The 26081-nt window shown below is 36.9% G+C and overlaps 1 protein-coding gene across 1 annotated transcript in view; it reads right to left on the bottom strand.

Annotated features, from left to right (window-relative positions):
- Positions 1-26081, bottom strand: part of GUCY1A2 (guanylate cyclase 1 soluble subunit alpha 2) — a 132001-nt gene that overhangs the window by 29557 nt on the left and 76363 nt on the right. Inside the window, exon 5 of the mRNA XM_026045604.1 lies at positions 18534-18677. Coding sequence (XP_025901389.1) covers positions 18534-18677 — 144 coding nt within the window. The remainder of the gene's footprint in view (positions 1-18533; positions 18678-26081) is intronic.

Raw genomic sequence — 26081 nt, 5'->3', positions numbered from 1 at the left:
TGGAAACAATGACATCTTTAATTAGAGTGGTAAGGCCCATAAAATTAAAAGATTCACTTATATAGAAATGCTGCAGATGAACTTTGAATGAAATTAGTCAAAACACATTTAAGACTTTTCATTGCCAAATCGTGTAATCCCAGAAGCTTCCACACATTAAAGATTTGGCTTTGTACATTTCAAAACTGTGGCATGTTAAATTCAAATTACATTATAAAAGGTAGGTATTGTGCATACAAAAGATACTTGCAACAATAGACTGTATTATGGTGTGTCTCAAAGCTCATTTAAAGCAGCTACCAGAGCGGACTGTGCCTGACAGCTCACCACAATTTTTCTTCATTTAGACTTGCTTAGAAATTGATCTCACTTTGTAAGCAAATTCAGAGATCCTAATGCACTTCTAGCAACCTCCATAGGAGAGATGAATAATGTTCAGAATACATGGCTGACAGACACCATTCCCCATTGCAGAAACGTGGGGAGAAATGAAAGCTCCTATTCTTTCCTTTAAAACCAATTAATTACTTTTATAGCAATAAACAGGGGCTTTTTTTCACATCAGAGCAATTATTGAAGCTCATGGTGCCAAACTTAATATGAAAATTTTAACTAAGGGAAGTAAAGGGAAGTAAATTGTCTCCTTCAAGGGGTATATTTAATGAAGTTTGCTTACATTGGAGTTTAGCATACCTTAAAAGGCATGTAGATTTGAAAATAAAAAAGCAAAAAAAAAAAAAAAAACCCTTATGCCTGGACATGAAAAACTTGTTAATGAGTGAATACACTTTTGTATTAATTATGAGAAAGGTTTTCAGGTAAACTTTGTCCAAACAAAGGCTATTTCCCTATCTGGAATATCTTCAAAGCTGTTTTTGTACCGCAAGCTTCAGTAAGGTGCAGAGGCTGCAAACTGCCTTAAGAAATGCTTGTTCAGCTCTCGTTCAGTCTAACTGCACATGATGCTTGGGGTGCAGCCCCAAAAGCCCTGYGGGTCAGCCTCCTGCCCCAAACTGCACCGCCTGGGGAGACTTAAGACAAAATACTAGTGGAGGACAATTACCATGATGCCTTTCTAGCGTTCCTCCCTGACAGTTTGTGACTGTGGACTTTTCTGGGGGGAAAGGTAAGTTGTCTGCCGTTGAGGTCCATACCCTAGGATGACCTCACTAGACTGTTTTTGCATGTTTGAATTAATATTATAAAAATAACACAGGTAATTTTGATGGCTGTCTTGGTTGATTTCTAGCATATCTTGGATCTTCTGTCTTTGTTCTTTTTTTCCAAAGATGTGCAGTGTTCTCCAAACATTAATTAGACATGAGARAGGCTTTTACACTTCTCAGGCACTAATTAATGACCCCTTCCACGCTTTTAGCTCCTTTTTCCTTAGCCTGCTAGCCTAGTTGCAAGGACAACTTGCAAAAACAAACTTATCTTTAAAAACTCTGACTCTACAGCAAAAGTTTCCCTCCTCTCTCTGCATCTTTGATTCTATTTAAACAAATTGATCTACTGGAAAATTGCCACACAATGGATTTTAAATACATTTTAATAGGAACCAAATCAGTTCTGTTTTGTCTGGAGACATTTCAGAACCCTGCCTGAAAATGATTTCTGAAAAAAAAGAAACAGTTTTGTTAACATGTCATTTCTGTGGAGGTCATGAGTGGTACTTCTGACACCACCTCTGTGCAGTCCGTAAAACAGATGGTACCACCAAATTGGAGATCTGGCTTCCTTTAGAGCACAGATGATTCCATTTCAATCCTATTTTCCCTGCACTGACACTCTGGGGAGGGCAGTAGGGGTTTGCAGCAGTCAAAATGATCTCTGTGCCCGTTTAGAGCCACATATAGCAAAGATGCCAGCACAAATGAAACCCATGAAATCCAAGATTTTATATAGTAATTATGGTATCAAAGTATTTATATGTACTTTAATTACTTCCTCACTTGGCTGCTCTTGCCAGGAGAAATCCAAGTGCACATCTCAGGGAGTGGAGGTAGCCAGGCACAACCTCCACTGCTCTGCATGGCAGCTTATTCCCTACCACTGTGAAGTATGGAAGGGATTGTGGCCTGTGCATAGCCACAAACAGTAAAAAAGAATGTTGTTTACATAAAATAGTTCAAAAGTAAATGCTAATACAAGACAAAGCAGGAGCATAGGAGAGGAGTAATACAGAGAACCCAGCAGGGGGAAAGGGTGTGAGTTAAATTTTGAGAAGTCAAACACACATGAGACAGCACCTGATCAGGATGGATGACTGTTTTTCATGAGCAAATGAGGAGAGCTCCAGGTGTGTCACAGTAGACATGGGAAAACTCTAATGACATTGGCACTGAACTACAACAATATCAATTTCTGCTAGCCCAAAGTAATGAGAAAGTACATTAGCCTCTTCCTCATTTTGGAAACTTGTTACAGTAAATTGGTGGTAAGTTCACGAAGAAGTTGTATCAGGATACAAGTGTGTTGCTCACTATTGTCAATATTGTGCAAAACATYGTAAGATGGACTTACAAATGTCTGCAGACAGATTGTATTAAAATCAATCCCTTACCTGCATGACAAAATAAACTATAATCTCATCTGTGCAACTGCAACCCTCTTGGGAAGGAAAATACAAGTTCCTGGAAAGAAAGCAACAGCAAAATTGGTAGTGCAGACCTTACTCACACAAATTCATACTAATTTCAGYGTTTTCCACAATCTGTCACCTCCTGTTTTATTCTAATGCACATSAGTTTGCCATCCAGAGCTGCAGAATCACCTACATCAAGTTTTCCCTAGGGTTTTTTTTTTTTTTTTAATCTTTTTTTCCTTTTTATCTTTTTTTTCCTTTTCTGGGAGAGGATTTAGGACAGGGGGATGTGGAGAAGAATTTCTAGGAAATTGTCAAGGTTCCATATTGCCTTCTGATCTTCAAACGGCCAAGTTAAAAGTATCCATGTGCTGCAACTTCAGTCATAGTTCCAAACAATGCCATTTACAGAGCTGATTTTTCTGATTCAGATAACATGGAAAGGGATCTGAAACATGAATTTTATTTCTCACTTTATACATTGTTTAAATAAACTTTTGATTCTTTCTGCAAAACATTGTTTAGAGCAAAGATCTCATCTTAATATTAGAGTTGTGTGGGTTGCATAATGATGTAGTTTGTTGCTAGGGCTAAAAGAAAACCATTTGGCTTTGTATAAATTGCTTTTTTTATTTTATTTTTACTTTCTAATCTTCTAATTCTTTCTGGTGAAACAAAACTGAAGTCCTTCAAAATAGAAGATTTAAAAAAAAAAAAGCCTCAAGAACACAGCCTATATACTGTATTGGCATTAGTGACATTCAGTCACCTGGAATATGGGATATTGTCTAATTTAAATCATGCATGTGGACCTAGTTTTCTACACTCTGGTTAACCATCTGAATGGCCATTGGAATAACCAGGGTAGGATTAAATGCACTTTTATCTTTCCAGAAATGCCATCATAAACCCCCATTTTTTTTTGTTCTGTTAAAATGTTATTAAAATTAAAATTAAATTAAAATCCATGAGAAGTTTCAGTTTAGGGTAATCTATGCTTTTCAATGCACTAGAGATCTTTTATGCCAGAAAAAATAATCTTAGCTAATTGTACTTACAGAAGAGTCAAAAAAAGAAATAACAGAAAAAGGTTTGGGCATCATAYTTCTAAGCCCAGGTGAGTTTGATGTGCTGAGCTTTGTACTTCCACCAGCTAGGATGCCCTGGTTGGCCTCACTGAAAGCCAGACTGGAAACCCATGGAACAACAACAAAAGAGTTGATCCAGAATGGATCTTTGAAAAATTAACTTAAGCTCTTCAAAACAACTGTGTGTCTATGTAAAGAGAAGCAGTCTTTATTACTTAGGAATTTTTCATTTATTCTCATGCCTTAGATGTTTTTCATCTCTCTAGACAGCAAGGATGTCACATTACTTAGGTTACCAGTACCCACAACATTCACACAAGRTAAAAAAGGGCAAAAAGGAAGAGCTTCCAAAAAACTAAAAATGCTATTAAATCGATTGCCAAATACTCAGAAATAATGAAAGCTATGAGAACAGAAAGATGTTATAGTTCCTGCAATATGTTTATACTCAGCAATTTCAAAAGCTTTCCACTAACTCCTTGGGGAGGAAATGGCAGTGCACAAGCAACCATAAAATTTTGTAGGGTAACCRAGGCTGAAATAGATACCACGACCTCAGTCATAGCTGTCAGAATTTTTTCACTCTCTTTTGTTGTTTTTGTTATATGAGCTGATCCTAGCTATAAAATTTGCTATTCCTTCAGAAAAGAAGTTGACATTTAGCTGCCATGCTCTGTAACTAGCAACAGACAATAAATCAGATAAGAATATGAAAACAGTACTGACATACTGTACTGTACTGACAATAAATGCATGTAGCCCAATTCTATGATTTTGAAACCAGATATAATGCTTAAAGAAAKAGTCCAGTATGCAAGGGATGGTCCTGGGGAGCTAAGTGTGGCTAAATGGACTGAAGTCSATCCAAACTTTCTTTTAATTTCTGTAGAGACAACATTTCACACAGTGCCAAACACAACACTATCCAGCTTTATTTCACTAAAAGTTTAGGAAGAGAAGACTGTACACCTGAATATTATATTGCAACCTAAAAGATATGAGGTTTTATGGGAAACACTGGTAGAGGTAAAAAAAATTTAACTGGAACTCCACATCATCTTTCACCTTTCCCCTTTAAGTAAGAAAATTCTTATTCACAGATAGTCCAAATGAAATGTAGATTGGCACTTTGGAGGTAGAAATAATGAGACTGGCATCATCACAAAACAAAATTCCTGGGCTTAGGATACATTGTTAAAATTAGTATGTATTGAAATTAATTACTGTTCAAAAGAATATACAGGAAATAGAAAACAATCATTAACGAGATTACTTTCATGCTGCCTTGAGCACAGAAACTGAGAAAATAAATTGACATTCTTTGAAAATATCTATTACCCTATAAGTTTAATGACCATAAATTTGAAATGTTTATTATCCAAAACTTAGGTTAAAAAGAAGAAAAAATACCTAAATTCCCATTTACTTGGACATTAATGTTATTGTTTCTTCTTGTAAGAAAGTARCTCCACTAACATATTTTGAACTTAACATTTTCTGTATAATTATCTTACAATCATCTGCCTAAGCCCTAAAGTTACTCTGAGAGATCTCTCAGCAAATTTTATATGCAAAATATCTTGAAGCAAGCCTCATCCAGAAAACTTTGATTTATAACAACCACATTCTTCCAAATACTCCTTCTCAGTTCATTAGTTTGAAAGGGTCACTGAAACACATTTCCCCTCTTATTTGTTAGTGTTACTGATCTCTGCTTTCCTTTAGAAGGAACAATATTCATTCAAACATAAAAACCTTGAGCTACTAAAAAACTGATTATGTTGATTTTAATACCTCAGAGACATTTCACACTATTTTGGGTTTATAGCATGGTAAGGTTCTACTACTTTGAGCAAATAAAAAATACATATTTGTTATACAGAGAACAAGTTCTATATATATTTATTCTGATCTCCATGATTTGATAGWCAATTGAAATGGCAATTTCATTTCAGAAAATCAAAGCCTGAATAAAGGCAGGTAAATATATATGATTTTCAACTCAAGTCAAAAGACTTGAGCTCAACTTCCAAAACATTTGAGTACACAAATTATAGTTGGCTGACTAGTTTTGAAATATGTCCATGTTTTCTAAGTCCCAATCTATTTCTGATTAAATGAATAAGAGTTTTGGTCAAAAAGGAATCCGGTTAATGAAGCTACTCTAAATTCAAGCAGGCAATGTATTGTGGTGCAACAAAGTTTTAATACCGGAATGAAAGTCACATAAGCAATTACTGAAGATGCTCTATACAACAGAAAGCTTTGGAAACTCTAAAAGATGAAAAAAAGGACAATCAACAGATGCAAACAAAACTCACTAATATCAAAAAGATAAAACTCCCATAATTAGAGACCACAAACACCTTTCTGAATAGACTTTCTACTCTAAATATCAGTAAGTAGTGATTTTAATTGTCCTACTTAAGATGCTTTGCGGGGACTTTTTTTCAGACTGCAAAACTCAAATTCTGTGACAAACAGGMCATCTTCAGATTATGGCATATTTTTTCAGAAAGACATAAACATGTACTGGAAAAATGGAAAATATTGTGTGATTCAGTATTCCATATTTCTCATTGTCACTGTAATAGAGCAGCCAAAAATCAGAAGWGGTTCGGTAATAGTCTGCTTCTTTTAAGTAAAACAGACTGACATTCACAACAAGAGTGATAACTTGCTAATTCTGTAGTGGTGTTTATGGCCACAGCACAAACTCAAAAGGACCTGCCTACAGAAATAAGAGCAGTATAGGAAAGCAGCAAAAATAGCAATTACTTCCGCCCCTAAAGAACTTGAGAAAATGAATGGTAGATAAAAATTCTTCTATTTTTTGTAATGCAAAATGTAGTTATTATCTGTTCTCCTACGTTTTCTAAATGGACCATGAATGGATCTACTATCAAGTAAGCTGTCAAAGGTATATTACAGAAAGATGATAGTGAAAGTAAATCTCTATATGTGGGATCAGTTATTACTAATTTTTTACTAATAACTAATTGGTTATTACTAATTTTCCATTAAAATTATTACAAGAGATGTGGCTACTTCCACAGACTACAGAATATTTACTCTTTTATAAAGAACACATTATGTCTTCCAGATGAATATAATCTTTTAAGAATATAAATATACAATCATTATGGGTAAGCTTTTTTTTTTTAATATTTCTTATCTGTTCAAGATAATGGTGTTATGGCTAATACTATTAATCRGAATTATAGTATTTGACTAAATGTCGAGAATTATCTTGCTCAGTCTAGAAAACTGTATTCCAGTAAGAAWAGGAAAGGGCCTCAGTTTTGCTGCTGTGGAGATTTCCTTTCCTTTCTAGAAAGGTAAAATGGGATCTCTGAAAGATAAAATTCCCCATCTTCTTCCTCAGGGCTGAATGTATTTCCTGTAACAAATCTTCAGACTCCAAATAATAATCACTTGGGCCCTTCCAAGTTCTGCCAGCTGGGAGAAATCCCAGTACATTATAACTCACTTTTGTTTATAGCTCTTTTCCCTTTTTATTGCCCTAATCAAAGAGGTCACATTCAAAGAAGGAGCCAAAGAGCCTTTTTATTAACTGAGTACTCTTACATTTTAATGCCTTATTTCATCTTGTTTTGCATTCAAACCTTATGCTTTTGCCTTACCTCACCTTGTCTCTCCTCTTCTCTCCTGTCCTGCCCTCCCTTACCCTTCTTTTAAAATGTCAAAGCAAAAACCTAACATACTAAGTACGACATATACCAAAATATGGAGATCCTTTGATTAAAAAAGAATGGCAAAACTTCTGGCTATTCAGTATGAAGTCTTGAAAGCTGATTATAAACACTGAGTTACTTTTACCCTAGTTTAAATTTAAGGAAGATATTAGAGCAGAAGAAGCTGTCTGAAGTTGCTCTGAAGTATTGGGATTTTCTCCAAAATACTCTAATGTCTCATATGAAAGGAAGYTGGAATGCCATTAAGCATTTAGTTTATGGATTTATTTATGACAGGAAATACATTCTTCCTTAGGGAACTAAACTATTCCGAAACAGTTGAACAATGTTGTTGAACGTGTCAGCTTCAAACAGTAGGGCAAGAATTACCCTCCAACATCCACCCCCAGCTGAAGTGCTCACTCAAATATAGCCTGGTGTTATGACTCACTGTATAGCACAAGATAATGATAACAGTTATGTGAGAGTTTCTATTTGGCACTTAAAGCAGCAGACTTCAACTGTTCCTCCCAGAAGGGTRTGTGTTGGAGGCAACAGGGGAAGTAAAAAGCTGAAAATTTTCATTAACAAGTACAAGTTCTTCTTCTTTGTCTTGCAAAGGGGATGCAGGCAGTTGCCTCTAAAAATCCCTTAACTGGAATTGTTAGAATATACAGCCAGCCCTGCAGAAAGGTTAACATGTCTGTAAGATTTTCCAGCCAGGGCRAGAAAGGTCCAACTCATGGGCAAGTGTTCTGGGACTCTGTGGAAGGCTCTTCTTGCAGTCAGGAAAGGCAGGAGATGCTGAGATGCTCTTCCTTGGGGGATGGAAAAGCTGTGTGTCTGCAAGGGTCTTTCCTGAAGTGAGCAAAACTATACTAGCAGAGAGACGAACTGGAAAAAAAGTGTGAGGGGAGGGGAGCTGTGCGCTTTAAATGAGCAACATGGGTAATACAAAAAAGTGATGCAGCTCTCCTTCACTTTTACTGTCTTCATGTTTACAGTGCACGCCATTCATTAACTAAGACAGAATGGAAGCTGTGCTATGGGAGTCCCAGCCCTACAACCAAAACATGAACTTCTCCTTTCCACTGCCAACTGGTCTTAAGAAACTTGAACAAACTGTCCCATCTGGATCTTTTCTTATGTTAACTTCTAACTGCAATATTGTATTCTCATGCTGCATTATTAAGTTCTTTCTCTCTTCTAGTAACACCAGGGAAATTCTTGCACAAAGGCAATGCTTGCATTCTGGAAAAAACATTATCAAACAACATATACAAGCCAGCTTACAGCTAGCTTGACCAGCGAACCATGAGCAAGTGGTGGAGAGGTGAAAAGAAGATATAAAGAGGCCTTTTCTTGTATCTTTTTATCTAGTCTCCATGAGGTGAAAGAAGATGAAGCCATGCTCACACTGMCACCTAGCATGTGAATGCAACAAACTGGGTTATCCAGGAGTGACTCTACCTGGTTGGGGGCATCACATCATCCCTTGCTTCTAGGGCAGGGTCAGATCAAAGGAGCTGGCAGATCTGCCGTGTTCTATGCTCAAAACTGTAATTTAATGACACATGGTGTCCCTAGATATAGCATAATGCTTGCAGCAGGCAACTTCACCTTTTGGACTCTTGGAAGAGCRTCAGAAAATGAACAGATGTTGGTGAGATAGTGGTGGTTCTGAAACAAAAATAGTACCCAGCTTTGAAAAGCCAATGTGCATAGCCCCAGTGACGATGAGAGACATTCCTCATTCTGCTTGCCACTAGCATTGCCTCTGAGAGGCTTCCTTCATTAAACAGGTATAGCAAAAAGCAGGGACAGAGAGCTCAGGCACTGAAAGAAACACAAGGAAAGACTGATGCCGCAGCAAGGCAGCACAGGGAGAGCTGGTTGACAACACCTGGTAATACAAATGCTCAGGTTACAGGCACCTCCACAGCTGCAAAAGACAGCATTTTCCCCTTTACTTCCCAGTAAGAAGCATCCTTGGGAACACCTCTGCCTATTAACTTACCAAGGTGGTAATTTAAACCTGGTAGTATTTGCCATTCATGAGTATGTGGCTGCATTTCATAAAAACTCATAAAACACTATTTCCATGCAAAACTTGTGCTTGCTTCTAAGCGTATTACTGCTTATCTTCTAGGAGCCCTAGTAGGTTTGTGTATTATCTCCTATCAGTACTTATATTTAGTTTTTATTAAGTGTTTTTCATCTCTTCTCCATTTCAGGATATAGGAATAATAGCCTTGTAGCCGATAGTGGAAACCTGGCTTTAATTCTCTTATGACAGGAAGACATACTGAGGGAAGAAGGAGAAGAAAGGGGTAAGTATTTAAGAATGTGGATTCCGGACCTAAGGAGAAATAAAAATACAACAACACTTAGCTATCTCGGGGTCCCTAGACTGATTTTTAAAATATTCATGATTTCAAATATTTTGTCTTTTTTATGTAAATTTTCACTTTCTAAGAATTTGTATCCCTTGTTCTTTCTTTGTAAAGTTGTAACAATGTCAATCTCCCAAAATTCCTACACGTCACAAATCTGAATTTATGCTCACCTGATCAATTCTGTTTGTTAATGTTATTTTTGCACGACTCAAATATGAATGGCAGTTCTAACAGCAAAAAAAATGTCAACTTCAATATGGACAATAGTCAATAAAGAACTATGGTGAGTCAAAAAATCAGATTTTGAAGTTTTGGCAGTTGGGTAAAGTGCCCCAACCCCAGCCCAGGAGCAAAACTGTTTCTCACAGTAGATCTTCCATCCTACAATAACCAGGAATGAACTGGTTTGCTCATGAGCTAAAAGCTTTTTCTCTTTTTTTCTTTTTTTCTACAAGTACTCCAAATGATTGTACTAGTCCTTAAATCATTTATTACTCTGGAGCCAGTTTTCCTCTATTCAGAAATTCACCAGTCTGGTAAATTTGCATGATGAAAAGGTCTTTTCTATGGAAGCTTTTGGTTTTGATAATTCTGCATTTTCAGCCAAAAAGTGTTTTCCATGGAAAATTCCCAACCAGCTCTGTTATTAGCCAGACATCTGGAGTTTTACTTGGAGGCGTTTGTGGCTGGAGTGACTGAAGAACCGTGAGAATCAGACCACTGAGAGATGTCCCACAATGACCTTAAACCTAACCCCGTAATTGCAGCTGCACATCCTGTGGGCACAAATCCCAGGAAGGAATCTAAATTTTGAAGGTACTGATGTCCTGTAAAACAGCCTGATCTTCCTTGTGCATAGATTTATAGCACCTGAAGAAGATGATACAGGAATGCAAGTATCTGCTGCTTAAGAGGCACTTGGAAAAAGTTACGTACTAGGTACAGCCATCGCTGTAAAGTTATGCCTGCCTTTGTGAACAGGAGGTATGACTGAATTACAAAGGCATTTCTATATTTAGTTAAATCCAAACACTTAGAGCTATGGATGAGCAGCAGTCATTGTAGACTATCAAAGGATGGAGAGGTTCACAAGATGCATACCCTGGGTGCATACCCTGCTTTCTACAGATATGCTTTGGTCTTACCAAGGAGAGAAGTATAAAGAGGAGGGCATCTCAAGTGCCTTGTGCCTCTTACTCTCAGGAGAATAATGTCAGATAAAGCACAGCAGGGAGAGAATAGATTAACCTGCTTTTCAGTGAAATTCACACTGTTAGCTCTTTGCTCTTCTTTCACACACAGGCAGTAACATTGTCATGGAGTGGATGTGTGATATAGATAGATATGATGAAGCCCCCTATAAAGAACAGAATTTGCAAATAATGAGCGTAGCGTTTGTTTTTTAAAGCAATTAATAAAGACTATCATTAAAATCAGACAAAAGGAAGTACTTGAGTGAAAACGCTTGGAATGCTGAAAAAGGTCTGAATTTTCCCTCAGGGTACAGTAGCAAAACCTATAATTTCCCAGACACCTGGGGAAACATGCTGTGATACAGATAAGCTTTGCTTGGTTTGCATTTCAAAAGGCACCTGGACAAACCAAGGCATGACATTTGGAACTGAAAAATCTCCTCAAGCCGAGGGAACTGTCTCCAAAGCTGGAACTGCCTCACCATCTCCCACACATGTTCTCCTGCAACATACCCAGCTTCTCCCAAGATGTGCAGTTCTGAATGCTCACCAAACCACAYGTGCTACTTCAACATTTGTAAGCTCATAAAACTAAGTATCCTTGTTGGCATGTTGGTCAATTTTTCATTAAAATATCTCTTTATGCAAGCGTTTCTTTTGTATGATACTTCTGGGGTTCTATTTTTAGCACACAGAATTTTTTTATTCAAAGTTATCTAATCTGAAATAGGATATTATATACCTTTCAGATGCTGATTTAGACATTAGGTAAGAGGGGAAGTTGCTAGGATACCACAGATTGAGCAAGAAGCAGTACAGGAACGCAGCAGCTCCGCACAAACTGCTGATGAGAGCGCCTGCATCAGCAGTCCCCTCTTCACAATTTAAACACACAACATTTCCCTGCTTACATAAAACATAGTTGCTGTGGACCTCTAAATCTAACACTAGTGYGCCACAATCTGAATTAAAAAAAGGCAGTGAAGATGGTTACGCAGATAACACTTGTTAAATTATGCCTTTCCTGATACTCCTTCACTGTATTTGAGTATGGCTGCTTCATTAGAAACTAATAAAAAAAGTATTTTATTTGAGCTGATGTTGACACTTCCACTCTACTTGTGCTCTGGGCCCAATTGCCGTGTCACCATGGTGCAGAAGGGAAAGCTTAGCTGAACAGGCAGAAGAGGCTATTCATATTAAAATTCACTGTCCATTTCTTCACTATTTAGAAAAGTGCATCACATCTCTAAAGTAGGCATAAGCCATTGTAATTAGAATCCCTTTTACCTCTTCAGCATCCTCAAGTAGGAATGAGATTTATACTTACTATTATTTACCACTTAGCAAGCAGAGATCAGAGATTCATATTAAAAACAGACTTTTATTGTTCTAATCTTCATGGTCATAGGTAGATTATGATCATTCCCCATAATCATAAACAGCCAACACACACCAAAACTAATGGAGCTGTAAAGTCAAACAGATTAGACATGTTACAAAAAAAATGTAGTTCTTCTTGCAAAATATTGATTGTTACCTACATTGTAAATATGGGAAAATGTGGTAAGAAAGTCTAGATAACAGATCTAAAATTCAAATGGAAAGGCTGTAGGATGCGATTGAATGAAGATTTGAACCTGTGTTTCAGTCCAGGCCCCAGCAGTAGGATCAGCCATCCTTCTGATGATATTCAGAAAATATCCATTCAATACAAATAATGTATAAATACTGAAAGCATGCCAGGTGAACACAGACTAAAATAGCTTTTTCTCATTCATTTAAAAGGAAGCTATGGTGAGTAGTTCAGATCTGGCTGTCTACACTGTCAATGTCTGCAATTACATGTCCCTCTACCATTTTGGATCTGTTTCTTAAGCTAATCCACAAATACAGGCTTTAGACTGAAGACAAACTTGTGTTGATAGTGCTAATATCAGACTACAAAAATACAATAAGAAATCAGGTTTGAAAATGAAAAATTGTCCTAAAAATGAAAATGAAAAGTTGTCCTAAAAACAAGAAGAGAAAAGAAAAAAAAAAAAAAAAGAAAAAGAAAACAGAAAACAAGAGACCAGGCAATCTGCCTTCAGTTCAAGTGAATAGAAGGTTCAGTCTACCTCACCTGAGAATAAGCTCACATCATTTAAAGCAATATTAGCAAGAAAAAAATCTGCACTATTTTGTTTAGATTATTTAATAACCTAATYATTAATAGGGAAGCAAACAAAAGGGCAAGAGTATGTGTTTGCTTCAATTTGTAAAGCACTTACAGGCCTAATTCTCATAGTTTTGTAATACAGTAACTTGAAAATGATTTTTAGTTTATGCTTTAGAAGAGCAGATTTTATAACATGTTTTGAATTAATTTGATAGGGGCCCAATCTTTTTGTTTTAAATAGGAAAACCTGTACACAACAGGTAACTGCAGTTAATTTTAGCAGTTTCATGTAAACCATTTACTTTTTCTTTGTGTGTTTTCAATGCTGTATCTCCTCATGACCCTATTAATACCTCTTTTGCACACTGAAAAAATAAGCAGATAACAAGGTAAGGAAATCAWTTTAGTCAAAACTAGGTACATTCTGCCAGACCATCCCTTTAACAATATCCATTATTCAATAAGCTGGAAATGAAACATTTCTGTTTCATTTGCATATACACTACATATTAAATAATTAAGGCATTAWTTGAGTCATGATAAAAAGTGATGCCACTAATGTTATCTTATATGTTTAACACATTAAATGAGATGTGATGACCTTTAACTCTGAAGGTCAGTGCTCTACAGAATTGTTACAGCATTACCTCTAGCTATTAAAATTAATATACTTCTACATTGTCTAAAGAAATACAGTAAGATATGAAGCATATCTTAAATTCAAGTAATGTTCACTTAAAGGTATGAGATAATTTTATATCCATATTTTCAATCTACATTCAGAAGGCACTAAATATAACTAGCAGCACAACCTAAAAGAACTGAGTGTCTCCGGACCAAAAGGTTTTTGCTGAAAGGGTATAAATGCATATCCAATTTTCACATATAGCATATGAGCCAAAAGTCCCTCTTTGGCATTAAGACCTTAGTTCGCTTTAAAGTAAAGGGATTCTGCCTCAAATAGCACAAAGCAAAAAAAAAAAAAAAAAAAAAAAAAAAAAATCATGCAGGGACCTGAAGCCTTCCCCGTCACCCACAGAAGAACTACTGTGTATGAGGAAAGACTAAGTGAGCTGGGCCTGTTTAGATTGGAGAAGACAGAGAGGAGATCTGATAAATATGCACAAATATCTGAGGGGAGAATGYGATCTTCTAAGAGGGCCAAATTCTTCTCAGTGGTGGCCAGTGACAGGACAAGGAGTAGTGGGTACAAATTGAAACACAGGAAGTACCATCTGCACTTTGAGGAAGAAATTCTTGACTGCAAGAGTGACAGAGCCCTGGAACAGGCTGCTCAGGGAGGTTGTGGAGTCTCCTCTGTAGGTCTTCCAGACCTACCTGGATGTGACCCTGTGCCCTGTACTCCAGGTGTCTGAGCAGGGSGATTGGACAAGATGATCTCTAGAGGTCCCTTCCAACCTCAACCTCAACCATTCTGTGATTTTGTGATTTTCCCAATGGGGAAAAGGCAACCCAATGCATTTCAGTGCTAATCGTGCATTCAAATAACGAGCTTTATTTGGATCTCTGTCAATGCACTTTTTTATGTGCAAATMTTATTCCATCTTCCACTGAGGTGATAGGGTTCTTTTTTATTATTATTATTCATTCATTTATTTTTCATTCATTCATTTATTTATTTTCCCTGACTTCCTGAGTCTGTTTCGTAGACTCCAWAACATTATTTAATGAGATGTCCGTTGTTATCACAGGGATGATCTTTTCAAGCAACACAGAAGGTAAACATTTGCCTTCTGGTGAATTCAATCCTGAGATGACAACAAAATATATCTATCAAAGCAATTTAGAAAATAAGCATATTCCACAGCCATAATCATACAGCCAGACATATCTAATTGAGTAATCATGAAATAAGAGTTACATCTCAAGTACTGCATTTCCTAATTGCAGATAGGTTTTTCATACTGTCTCTGTTCCCCTTATTCCCTCACACAGAAATCTCTGCGAGCAAGGCAACCCAAGCAGATTCATAATTTGAATCCATCTAAAGAAAAAAAATAYCCTCTTAAGTAATTAACCATCTTAGAAGTGTATGAGATCAGTGACACCCCACAAATTTGGGGACTAACCAGTGCTGATCTCAGAGACGTCAGCATTTCAGACACATTTCCAAGAGAGGTGTCTCTGGAAAAGAAATTCCCAGCAAAAGCCACGGAGACTAACATGTTTCCTTCTTATCAGAAGACATTATTAAACCAGAATAGATATACTAAAATTGTTAGTTTGTGAACAAAAATTAAAACTTAAATATCTGTGGTGTAATGTCCTATATAAAGGGCTACGAATAATTTCTTCCTATTTAATCAAGTCTTATCAGTCACTRTGGGGAATATACACTGTTTTGTCTTGAGATCAGAGAATCCCTTATTTTTAAGAATTTGTCTCAAAACCTTTCTTGCAGTCAGTGAARCAACTGACTAGCTCTTTACAAAATAGCTACCAGAGTATCCTGAAGAATGAGCTCCGGATTTAGTCACACAGCTTGTGAAGACCATGAAAGATATTTTTAACAGAGTTGGGCATGAGGAAAAGTTCCTTCTCATTTCAAACATCCAAATACTAATAGATTTTTAAATATTAGAAAAAGTCAAACTGTACCAGTATCCAATATTCAATGCATCTGGCAAGGATAATTCCAAGGAATGGGCATTGTTTCGGGAAGCAGGAAGCATGAGTAGAATTCAGGTCAAAATACTATCGAAATATTGCACTTGTTTTGCCATCCATAGCAACAGGAACAACTAAAAATAGCCATTTTATGATACCCTTCTTTTATTCACTGTTTCAAAGTTAGGCACTTAAATGTCTTACAGTTCATACAGTGAATTTGTATCAGGCAATAAATATATTAAATAATTTAATGGCAAGGCATAATTGGAAAGTACTTGAAGAAACAAGTCTCCTGATTCAGTTTTGAGCAGATTCCATGGTAACTTTTATACACACCACAGGGTTCCTTGAGCTTCAGGAGGATGCATGCATGTGGAGCATTTGCGAATGTGCATCTGTGGCAGGATGCTCCCCTCACCACTTTGAAGCAATATAAGTGAAGAACTGACAGCCACTGAAATTGGGTTATTTTATAGAATGCAATATTGGCCATAAATTAAAGTCAGRAAAACTCAATTTAGAAAAATTACACATACTATTACTGTACAAATCACAGATATCATCACCAAGAAAAACTATGCAATCTTTGSCATTTGCAGGAGGATTCATCTGACGAAGTGTAGAAATTCACAGGGTAGATATCCACGCCTGGGCTACGCCTATAGATTTCCCTTATGAACAACTGAGAAAAAATACCTATTTTTAGGGTGAGATTCATCTCATTCTAGAGTAGATGCTTAAACTAGGACAAATTAGAGTAGGCTTCATTAAAAGTCCTATTTCTACAGTTTTAGAGGGTAGATATTTAGGTGAATGCTAGGTTTGCTAGGAAAGCATTCCTCCTGCTTTGAAATCTGTAATAGCTAAGACTAAGAGCAGTAAAGTTACGGAGGACATCCTTAATGTCTCTACTTTCAGGTTAAATTATGATAAACTGACTTTTTCTTCTGAATTCCAAGAAGGCACATTAAGGCTTTTGGCAAAAATATTTCATTATTCCTAGAACTTTCTTCTCTGCAAGCATTTTTCTTCTGCATTCTTTATAGTTTATTTTTAATAAGTTTTCTTATGCAGTCATTGCAACCATAGGGCATTTTCTGAAAATTAATGGTGGTAATAACGAAAACAGTCACAAATTACTTCAGCATCACTGTGAATCGAAGTAAAGCATATGCTTCAGTACTTCCCTATGACTGAATAAAATAAGTCATTTTAAAGAAAGCAAAGGATGGATGGGGATGATCCAGAAGGCAGCTTTTCCAATGTCTGACAAGGAACCCAGAATTTATTAATCAGCTATATTCTCAGGACAAATAAAGAAACTGCCAAACAATCTAGAAAATCTAAAATTTAAAAATACTTTTATATGAATATTGTGTTATCATGTTTTATGGAACTATTCTAGCTCAGTTGCCTTGTTGCAACATTTTCCTTTCTGGGTAGACCCACTCACCTAGACAAAATCTTTCTTGATTGATTTATGTGTCTCTCTTCATACATAGAAAGTAGAGTGAATGAAGTTCAAGTTACAATCTGGCTAATAAGATACAGAAGAGTGAAAWCTCAGAGGAATATTATTTCATTTCTCAAGAAGTATCACAACAGCATCTACAAACTTGTATTTTCAAAATGTTAGGTCTTTTATATTATATTTGAAACCCTCAAAACTGGTCCTTGATGTTTTACCAGAGGAAAGAAGAGTTTCCACGGACAGAATTCTCATTTTCTAACAGACGAGAATTATAATATACAAAGTGCAATTTAACCATTATGAAAGCATCCTGTGGGAACTCTGTCTGGCCTTCTCATCCAGCTACATATGGCTTTTGTTATATGCTTTAGACAGTGTTGAATACTATTCTACATAATTCCCTCATTTTCTTTGAAAACAAAAAGTCTGTCTTATGGGAAGAACAATTTCACTGGATACACAGTGGAGTAAATAAACATAATGAGAATAATGTGTAATCTGACCCCTTAAAAAGAAAGTCATATATTTACAGATTTTCTCCCTCCCTCCATTTTCCACCTAAATATTCCAAATACTAATAACTATAACGTCACTATAGCATCAAAAGAAGCAAAACATCACAGTGGAATTTTAAAATGGCACAAAAAGACATGTTTTCTTCCACCTCCCGTGACTCTTTGGTCCTAGACCAGAGAAAACTGGAGCTTGAGGGAGTGGGAAACACATTATGATCAAGAAAGAGCAGGAAGTTCACACACTCTTCTTTTACTCAGGTCAGTAACTATTTATAAAAGAGAAATTTGGCCCCCTAGACCAACAGAGCCCAGAGTGGATCTACTTTTGTGTTTTAGTTCAGATCAAAAGCCTACTTTTGAAGTCAGTTTTTCCATTGCCCTCATGCAACCCTCTTCATCTTGTAGCTTGGAACAGCACTAAGCATGTGAACAGTCTTCTTTTTGGACTAAACTGAATTGGAAGAAGGGCTTGAGGAGCGTATCTTGAGGAGTATTCCTGCCATAAATAGGAAGTCGAAAAAGCTCTAAAGTATGTGTAGYGTGGGTGTCAGGTCCCTAGCCATCAGGTTTTGGCTTGCAGATCTGCTTGTATTGATCTACTCTGCTTGCAAAAGTAAGCGTAGTTTAAATGATTGTTGAATATATATATATATATATCCATAAAACAGCCTGTGACATCTTGATAGAATTCCAAATTCTCCTAACACAAAGCAGATTTCTACCAACAGAAAAATGGTAGAATTAATCAGACCAACTGTAGCACTGACCAGCACAGAATAAAGATCAAAGAGGTTACCTTAATAGGGCTCCCATCCGGTGTGAGAACCTCTTCTGAAAGCTCCATCATCTTCAGTGCCATCAGGGCGATGGCTTTMGCATGACTAAGGCTTTTCTTGTGCAGCCCTGCTGCCACACAGTATGCATCACCTATTGTTTCCACCTGCAGCAATCAGACAAATCAAATGTTACCGTAAGATAATGAGCAGAGATTGCTACCATTAGTTATCTGCAATCAAATAGCATTGCTTAAAAACATGTGAGCAAAACATCCATAAAGTAAGCAATTAGACAAGGGAGCATAATTATCTGAGTTTGCAAACAGGTGCAGTCAAAGCCTGACATATGATTGCATAGTGGTTCATAACCATTATAACCAAAGAAGATCATTACTTCTACTACAAAAGAAGACATCAGCTGAGACGTGACAATATTTTCCCATTGCAGTAATACAGAAAAATCTATTTCCCTAAATGAGAAGCTGCTTGCAGCTATAGTTGATACTATCCWGGTTGGGCACCTCGCTCTTGGGTGAGAACTGTGCTACATGTTTATAATTCACAATTTTTATTTGCCCAGCTAGAAAAACACATTATGAGGAAGATTACAAAAGGCAAAGACTCACAACAAAAATAATGAAGACTCCATAACTTCTCACTGGGAAATGGCTTTTCCTGGGACAAGGAGAATTTAAAAATAGGTATTACTGCTATGGACTTTTGACTGCATCTATCTCTGCTGTTTTCAAAAAGGAAATGCTGTCTACCATGAAGGCTAAATGAGTGTGAATAGGGATATCTTTAGGCATCAAGTTCAGCAGACTGTTCCCTCTGGTCTCTTCCAACAGGCCTTACCTCTTTCTCATCCTTCATTTTCTTTAAGGAAAGCTATCCCTTGGGAGGGAGTGGGTGGAAAAGAAATTACAGAAGCCCTCTGGCTCTGGATAAAGGCAGCCTGAGAAGCACTGAAAGCCAAAAGTTCTGCAGCTTCATTGACAGCATTATGATATGCAGTCTGCCTGCCCACACATCTGCAGCAATCTCGGCACACAATCCCTCAACAAATGCTTCAGCTCTCAAGAATGAGTTTGGTTTTGGCTACATAAGTAATCTGGCTTTCATCTGGCCCACAACACTACAGGAAGGGAAGAAAAGGCAAAGGTCAGTATGATGAGAAAGTGTGCACYGAACAAGGACTTATCCAGGGAAATAAGGCGGCTAACTCTTCTCTCCACAGGGACTGCTAATATTAGTTGACCTTGAGCTTCTCAGGAAGCTCAAGATGACATGAAAAAGAGAACAGGACAAGCAGAGACAGCTACCAGTGCTCCCTCTTCACATCTGGAATCTCCTAGTGGTGCTTGCATACAGAAAAGCCAACCAAGGCCAATCAGTTCAGCCATCTGACTATTTCACACCATCTCAGGATCTTTGTCAATGGGAAGAAGAGAGGCTGCCAGCTCCCTGGAGTTTAGGGCATCTTTCCAAACACAAACAGATGGACAAGAAAAGGATGAAAAACATAGGAACTGGGGAAGAAAACCATGACCACAAATATAAAAGGTAGCAGATGTTAAAAGAGACGCTCTGCATGGAGAAGAAGCAGATGGTCAAAAATCCTCACATCAGTGAGAACAGGGGGAAATCCAAACATCTGGACATTCTCCTCCTTAATACTATGAGTGAACATAGCCAGTTTGAATAGAAATGAAAGGACTACTATAAAAATTGCTGAGGCTATGTCATCAAAAACAAAAATGAGAAAGAAATTCTGTTCCTTGTTGCATGAGTTAAATTCGGAATGGCTTTTCTGTTGAGGTTAGTGACATTACACAACTGATAGAAATTTGTGACCACACATTCTTGTAATGTTTGGACAAACCTATTTATTTTGGTAGCATCTATCCCTTTGGAAATTTCCATAGCTGTATAAATGAATTTAAGGGCTAAATAGCACTCAATGAATAGAGTAGCATCATCAGTTTCACTGTGCAAGTCTGTGTAGCACCAGGAAAATCAGATTCAAGCTGTCTCATGATCATCTTATTCTTAAAATAAATATGACAATAATACCACTGTAGGACAGCCTTTAACATGCTTGTCACCATCAAGTTAGTCTGACAGTAATAATGGAGTGTGATGAACCATATGAATGATGAGGAATCTTCAGACTAATCTGGCAGTTGAGGACAGATAAGTTTGTCTAATACTTTGCATTCTATGACCCTGTTTCAGCCACTATTAAAGTCTTCTCAAACTTAATATTTAATTTGAAATTCCATGCTATGTGTTTCCATCAACCTTTATCTTGATTCAGTTTTCTTTCAAAATAAAATTTGGCAACCTTTCCAAATTTCTATGTATGTTCTTTTCTCACCCCTCAACCCTATTTTTTTAGGAAGCCCCTGGTCTTCTTAAAATTCCCTAATTCAGATTTTTCATGAATTCTGTTCTTCTCATGTGATGAGAAACTATAATGACAGAATTATATAGTATAATACAACCCATATAAAACAAAAATCATTATATATATATCTATTTGGAATACATAATTCAGAATTCAAGGATCAACTGTCAGTGAGTCAGTGAGTTCTCAAGAAAGAAGAGAATTTCCCTCCTCTCAGCTGACGACCAACACTGGGACCAGGAAAACAAAGCTCTGTTCATGACTCAGTCCAGACTTCCTACTGGATAGATCCTGGTATCACTGTTCAAAGTGCAGAGCAACTTACTCCATAAGTATTAAAGTGAGCAAAAGAGAAATAGTCTGTCACTTGGCAGCTCCAAGAGGTCTCTTCTAACTTATAGTGTTTAAGCTGGCATTATCCTGACTAAATGTAAAACTGCAAGTTCCAGTGGAAGGATGTCCCAGGGGCTATAAATTTGGGGTGCTAATTCAGTGACATTTCAGAGAGGAAAGTGTGGTGTACTGCAGTAATAGCTCTGCTTCTGTCCTCTTCCTTATGAATGAACGAATGGGTGCAAGGCATTATGTATTTGAACTTCAGGAGATAATGCAGTGTCACACTTCATTTCACAGGCCTCCTTACACAGGGGAACAATCCTGCAGTGGCAAGTTTTGAGATTTTCATCTAGCAGTCTGGAATTGCAATCCTCTAAGTCACCTTACTAGCACTTCTTTCAAAGCAGCACTTGAAAATAAACACCAAAAATTGTAATCACAGGGTTCACTCTTGTGATATGTCTGATATGAAATTTCTACTGCAATCAAAAAAATAAATCCACTGAAAGAAGCAGCTGGAGGGAGAAATGGCTATAATTGTAGCCCTGCCTCTCTCAGCAGGATTCCTAGAAAAGTTCAATAGATCATTAGGACTAAAATTCTTACAGCTGAGTATGTGTCACTGAGTATGTGTCTTTTTATTTAAGAGCATTAAATAAGTGTATGTGTATGTGTGCATGCACATGTGCATACATGCATATACAGTTGCTTTTTCAATGGGATAGGTAACACCCACAATAAGAAGGCTTCTTTGCTTAATATTAAAACTAACTAGGTACAAAYGAATAAGTCTTAAAATTCAAAAAATACTGTCTTCTTTCAGGAAGGAAACCTGCCTTTCACAGCTTGCCCCTTGTAGATTCTTTACCTTCATCTGAAGAGTATTTGTGTACTCTTTTTCCCTTCTAAATCCTCAGAAGGCTGTGTGGGTATTGATCTCACTCCCAAGGGCTGCARTTTCCATTGCACCCACTAAACATAAAATGCCAATATTTGTATGGACTGCTAAGMTCTCTTATGCAAAACAGATACATAATTTGGAAATAAAAAGAGGTTGTCTTGCTTTCATTATAGGCATAGAAACAGAGCATTTTCTCTAACTCCGTGTTATCTATAAATGAAAGCCCTTAGTGAAGGTGGTACAAGTGCTTTTAGCCTGAGTTGGCTGTCTTGCTGAGATAAAATTAACTGCTAACAGAGTCCTTCTCAAATCAACTCCATGAAAAGGACATTGCTCTTTCAGCATCATTCTGATATAATTATCCAGGAAATACATTTTTTTTTCTCATAAGGTACTGAAAAAATCTATCAAGACAGTCATACAACATCCACAGAGTTTAAACTCAACACCGTATTATTTARTTTTGGTATGCTACAGAATCTATACCTCATCATACAGTGTGAAAAGGTGATGTAGGTTTTATCTGTACAAGCATTCACTCTTTGCACTGCTCTAAACTGAACCAATCTGCTCAAGAGAAACTATTGTAATCAAAATTCCTCTCTAACCCACAAAGAATGGCCACCAAGGATTTACACTGACACAAGGGCATACTTGTTTTCTTCAGCATACTTTCTCCTACTCTGCTAGTGGAAATAAGAGAAAAAACACTGGTGGTCCTAGAGTTTCTCTAGGAACTCTATGATCTTCCCTGATCTTAAACCCAGGGTCAATTGAGCAAAGGATACTTATTTCAAATTCATTTATATTTCTAAATGCATCAAGCCTTGCTCATAATATCATATGTTTCTGTTATTTTAATCTCCAGAAATATTTATTTCTGTTTAAGTAAGTATGTGTTCATAGTCTTTATAGTTTTAAGTTGGCAGAAAACATGGAATATTAAACAGTTTTTCTACGCTCCATATCCAGTTTACAACCACAGAATATAGTGTATATACTATATTTAGCTGAAGGGATGGTTGTTACTAAAYTGTTGCTTATCACTTATGAGCAATCTGCCAATAACTTGAAACATCTCTCCAACTGCTGGGAGATAGTCCATAAAGTTTCATTTCATAATATTGAAATAACAACAAACAGCAGTTGCAATGATAGTAATTTCCTGTTAAAGAGCTCGAGAGACAATATACAGAAATAAGGAGCAGGGAAGTGGGTAATGGTTTGGCTAACCACAGCTGAATGTTCTTCCCATTTTTAAGTTTTCTCACTGAGAAATGTAACTCTTCTGGTTTTCTTGCTGTTCTATTTGCCATAAGAGTGTTATACTCCATCCTAAAATCCCTGCTCTTTCTTCCATCTGTTGTCTATGCATGCTCCTCCTCCACTCGACAAACACAGACATGCTCTTCCAGGTRTGTGCAAAAAGTGCTGATTAGCTAATCCTTGCAAAATATAGTATGTGAGACCACATACTCTCTGAGCAATTTTACAGGGTAAATCTACTTTTACACAGTAATCCTGTGCAATTTTACAATTTACAAGAGAAAATTTATCTACCTATTCTGTCAAAATCTCTGCTTCTTTCCCTAGTATCATTAGCCCTCTCATGAAGTTTGCAGGTGATGGCAAATTGGGGGAGGCAATCAATATGCTCTAGGGCATTTCATTTGGTTGCTCTGGAAGATGGTTGTTGAGAGTTTCAATGCAAGTGAGCAGTCTCTTTGCACAGAGATCATCATATCGTTTTGCTGCATCAGGAAAGCTGATTTATAGGCAGATAAATGAACCAGTGGAAAATTTTCCTGCTCTCCATCTGTCAAGTTCCCTTCCACTCCTAGAGATAAATGTAGACTCAGAGCAATGTTTACTGGAGAATGTGAAATTTTAAAAAATCATATAGCTACACTAACAGCAAAATCAATGACCTTTAACTTATCAATTTTGCATTAAAGATCTGGAAATAATTCCTCAATGAACAAAATATAATAAGAAATGTCACTCACTATATCTTAGTGTGTTACTGGAGTACATTTTAGCTTCCTACACATCTAGATTGCAATTCTGTGGGAATTAGATGGTTAGTCTCATCTAATTAAACTGGATCAGTCTCATCCCAGCCTGAAGCCAGGATTCAAGATGGACGTACATCGAACTGGATGGTGGGAAGTGTAATCGAGTASAGTACAGATCTCTCTCAGAATTGTCATTATCCTGTTTATCCGCATTCATTCAATCTCCAAAACCAGAGTACAAGATACTTGTATTTTTCTTTTGAGAAAACTATACAGTTTAAGAATGTTGAAATATCTTCCTTCTAAAGAAATGCATCAAAATTTAGCCTTAAGACTTTTTTTTTGCAAGTTTGACTCTCTGTAAGGAACCTTTGAAGTCATTAATATCTCCCAATGGGCTTCACTTTCATCTGTTCGCTACCCAAGGAATAGGATAATCATGAAAAAGATCTGATATATGATACAGTGGTTCTTCAGGATTATCATTTGGGGCTTCATTATTCCTGTTCAGGATTTCTAAATCAGTATCAAACAAGAAATATTTTTATCTGGTATGGGAGAAAGACTGAAGGAAAGAAGAGACTGTCTTTCTAGCTTTATACTTTTAGTTTCTAGAGATCAGCAACCTCAACACTCACCACAAGAAGCAATTTATTTCACTTCATATTCTATCTCAAGATGTTATTAACATATCCCATATTCCTTTTTTTTTACACCAATTCTTCTCATAAATGCATTTTTCCCTCTCAGTATTACAATTCTGTCATTCAGGATGACATTCCATCATTCTGTGACTCAGGATTCATACCATCCAAATGTCCTGCCATAGATGACTAAAATTTGATAGTTTAGTTGACTTCATTTAATTCACTGCTTCCATGTCCAAACTGTAGCTTGACATGCAAGACCCCTTCTCAAGTTGTCATCAACATCTCTTCTGAGAAACGGTCAAGGACCCATAACAGCCAAAGACTGAGAAGGCTTAGTCTGTTTTTTCAAAAGACTCTGGATAAGGCATTATGTGTTTATTCACCACTCACACTGCACCTTGGAAGACGCACTCCAGATTGCACATTCCTGCTTCCAGAGAGCAACCAGGCACAGGACAGAGACTGCATGGGTATACTGACAGGTACTGCCAGCACATTTGTTTGGCAGTAGCAGCAAAAGCCTGTTTAGTCCACAAAATCCTGCATTTTGGCCAGCTCATTTGGGAATGCAGGCCAGAGGTTTTATGAATCATGAATGGGGGCAGAGTTGAAGTATTTGGGGCAGACTGTGGTGAAAGACAGGAACAGGTCAATTAATCTGAAATAGAAATGCCAAGTTAAAAATGCCTAAGTGATATGCTGGAAAGAAAATGGATAGGTCATTTCACTGAGACATGATGTCGGCTCTCTCGGGCTGAGAACATTTTTAGTGTAGTGCAAAAAAAATAAAAAGTTTTTTGACTATGGTCAAGGTGTACTTGACCTTCAAGGACATTCTAGGCCTACATTTCTATATGTMTATATGTCTTTTTTCAAAATAACCAAAACTAGCTTATTTTTGATAGTATATAAATAGTAATTAAAACTTAGATTTATTTGTAATTTGAAGTATTGCATCTGCTTTTCCGCTACACAGATTTGGCAGAAAACTTTGAAATATAGTTGAGTTGTGCAACACTGTGAAGTTTAATCTGTCAGATTAAAATATATATGGGCTCTGTTTTGGGGGAAAAATAAATCCTACATGTTGGACATTGTATTATCCATAAGTCCCCAAATCCTTAGAATACTATAAAAAAAAAAATCCTGTAAATTTTCTAAGTAGGATTTGAGCATAAGACTAAATGGATCCAAGTATCTCTTCCAGTTTCTATCTTAATGTTTGGGTCTCTCAGCTTCTGCCTCTCCATTTTTCAAAA

The sequence above is a fragment of the Nothoprocta perdicaria genome, unplaced genomic scaffold, assembly GCF_003342845.1.
Source record: "Nothoprocta perdicaria isolate Ctin4 unplaced genomic scaffold, notPer1 scaffold_404, whole genome shotgun sequence".
Taxonomy (NCBI): Eukaryota; Metazoa; Chordata; class Aves; order Tinamiformes; family Tinamidae; genus Nothoprocta; species Nothoprocta perdicaria.
Note: the sequence above shows the minus strand (reverse complement) of the source record. Positions and strands in the feature narration are given on the sequence as shown.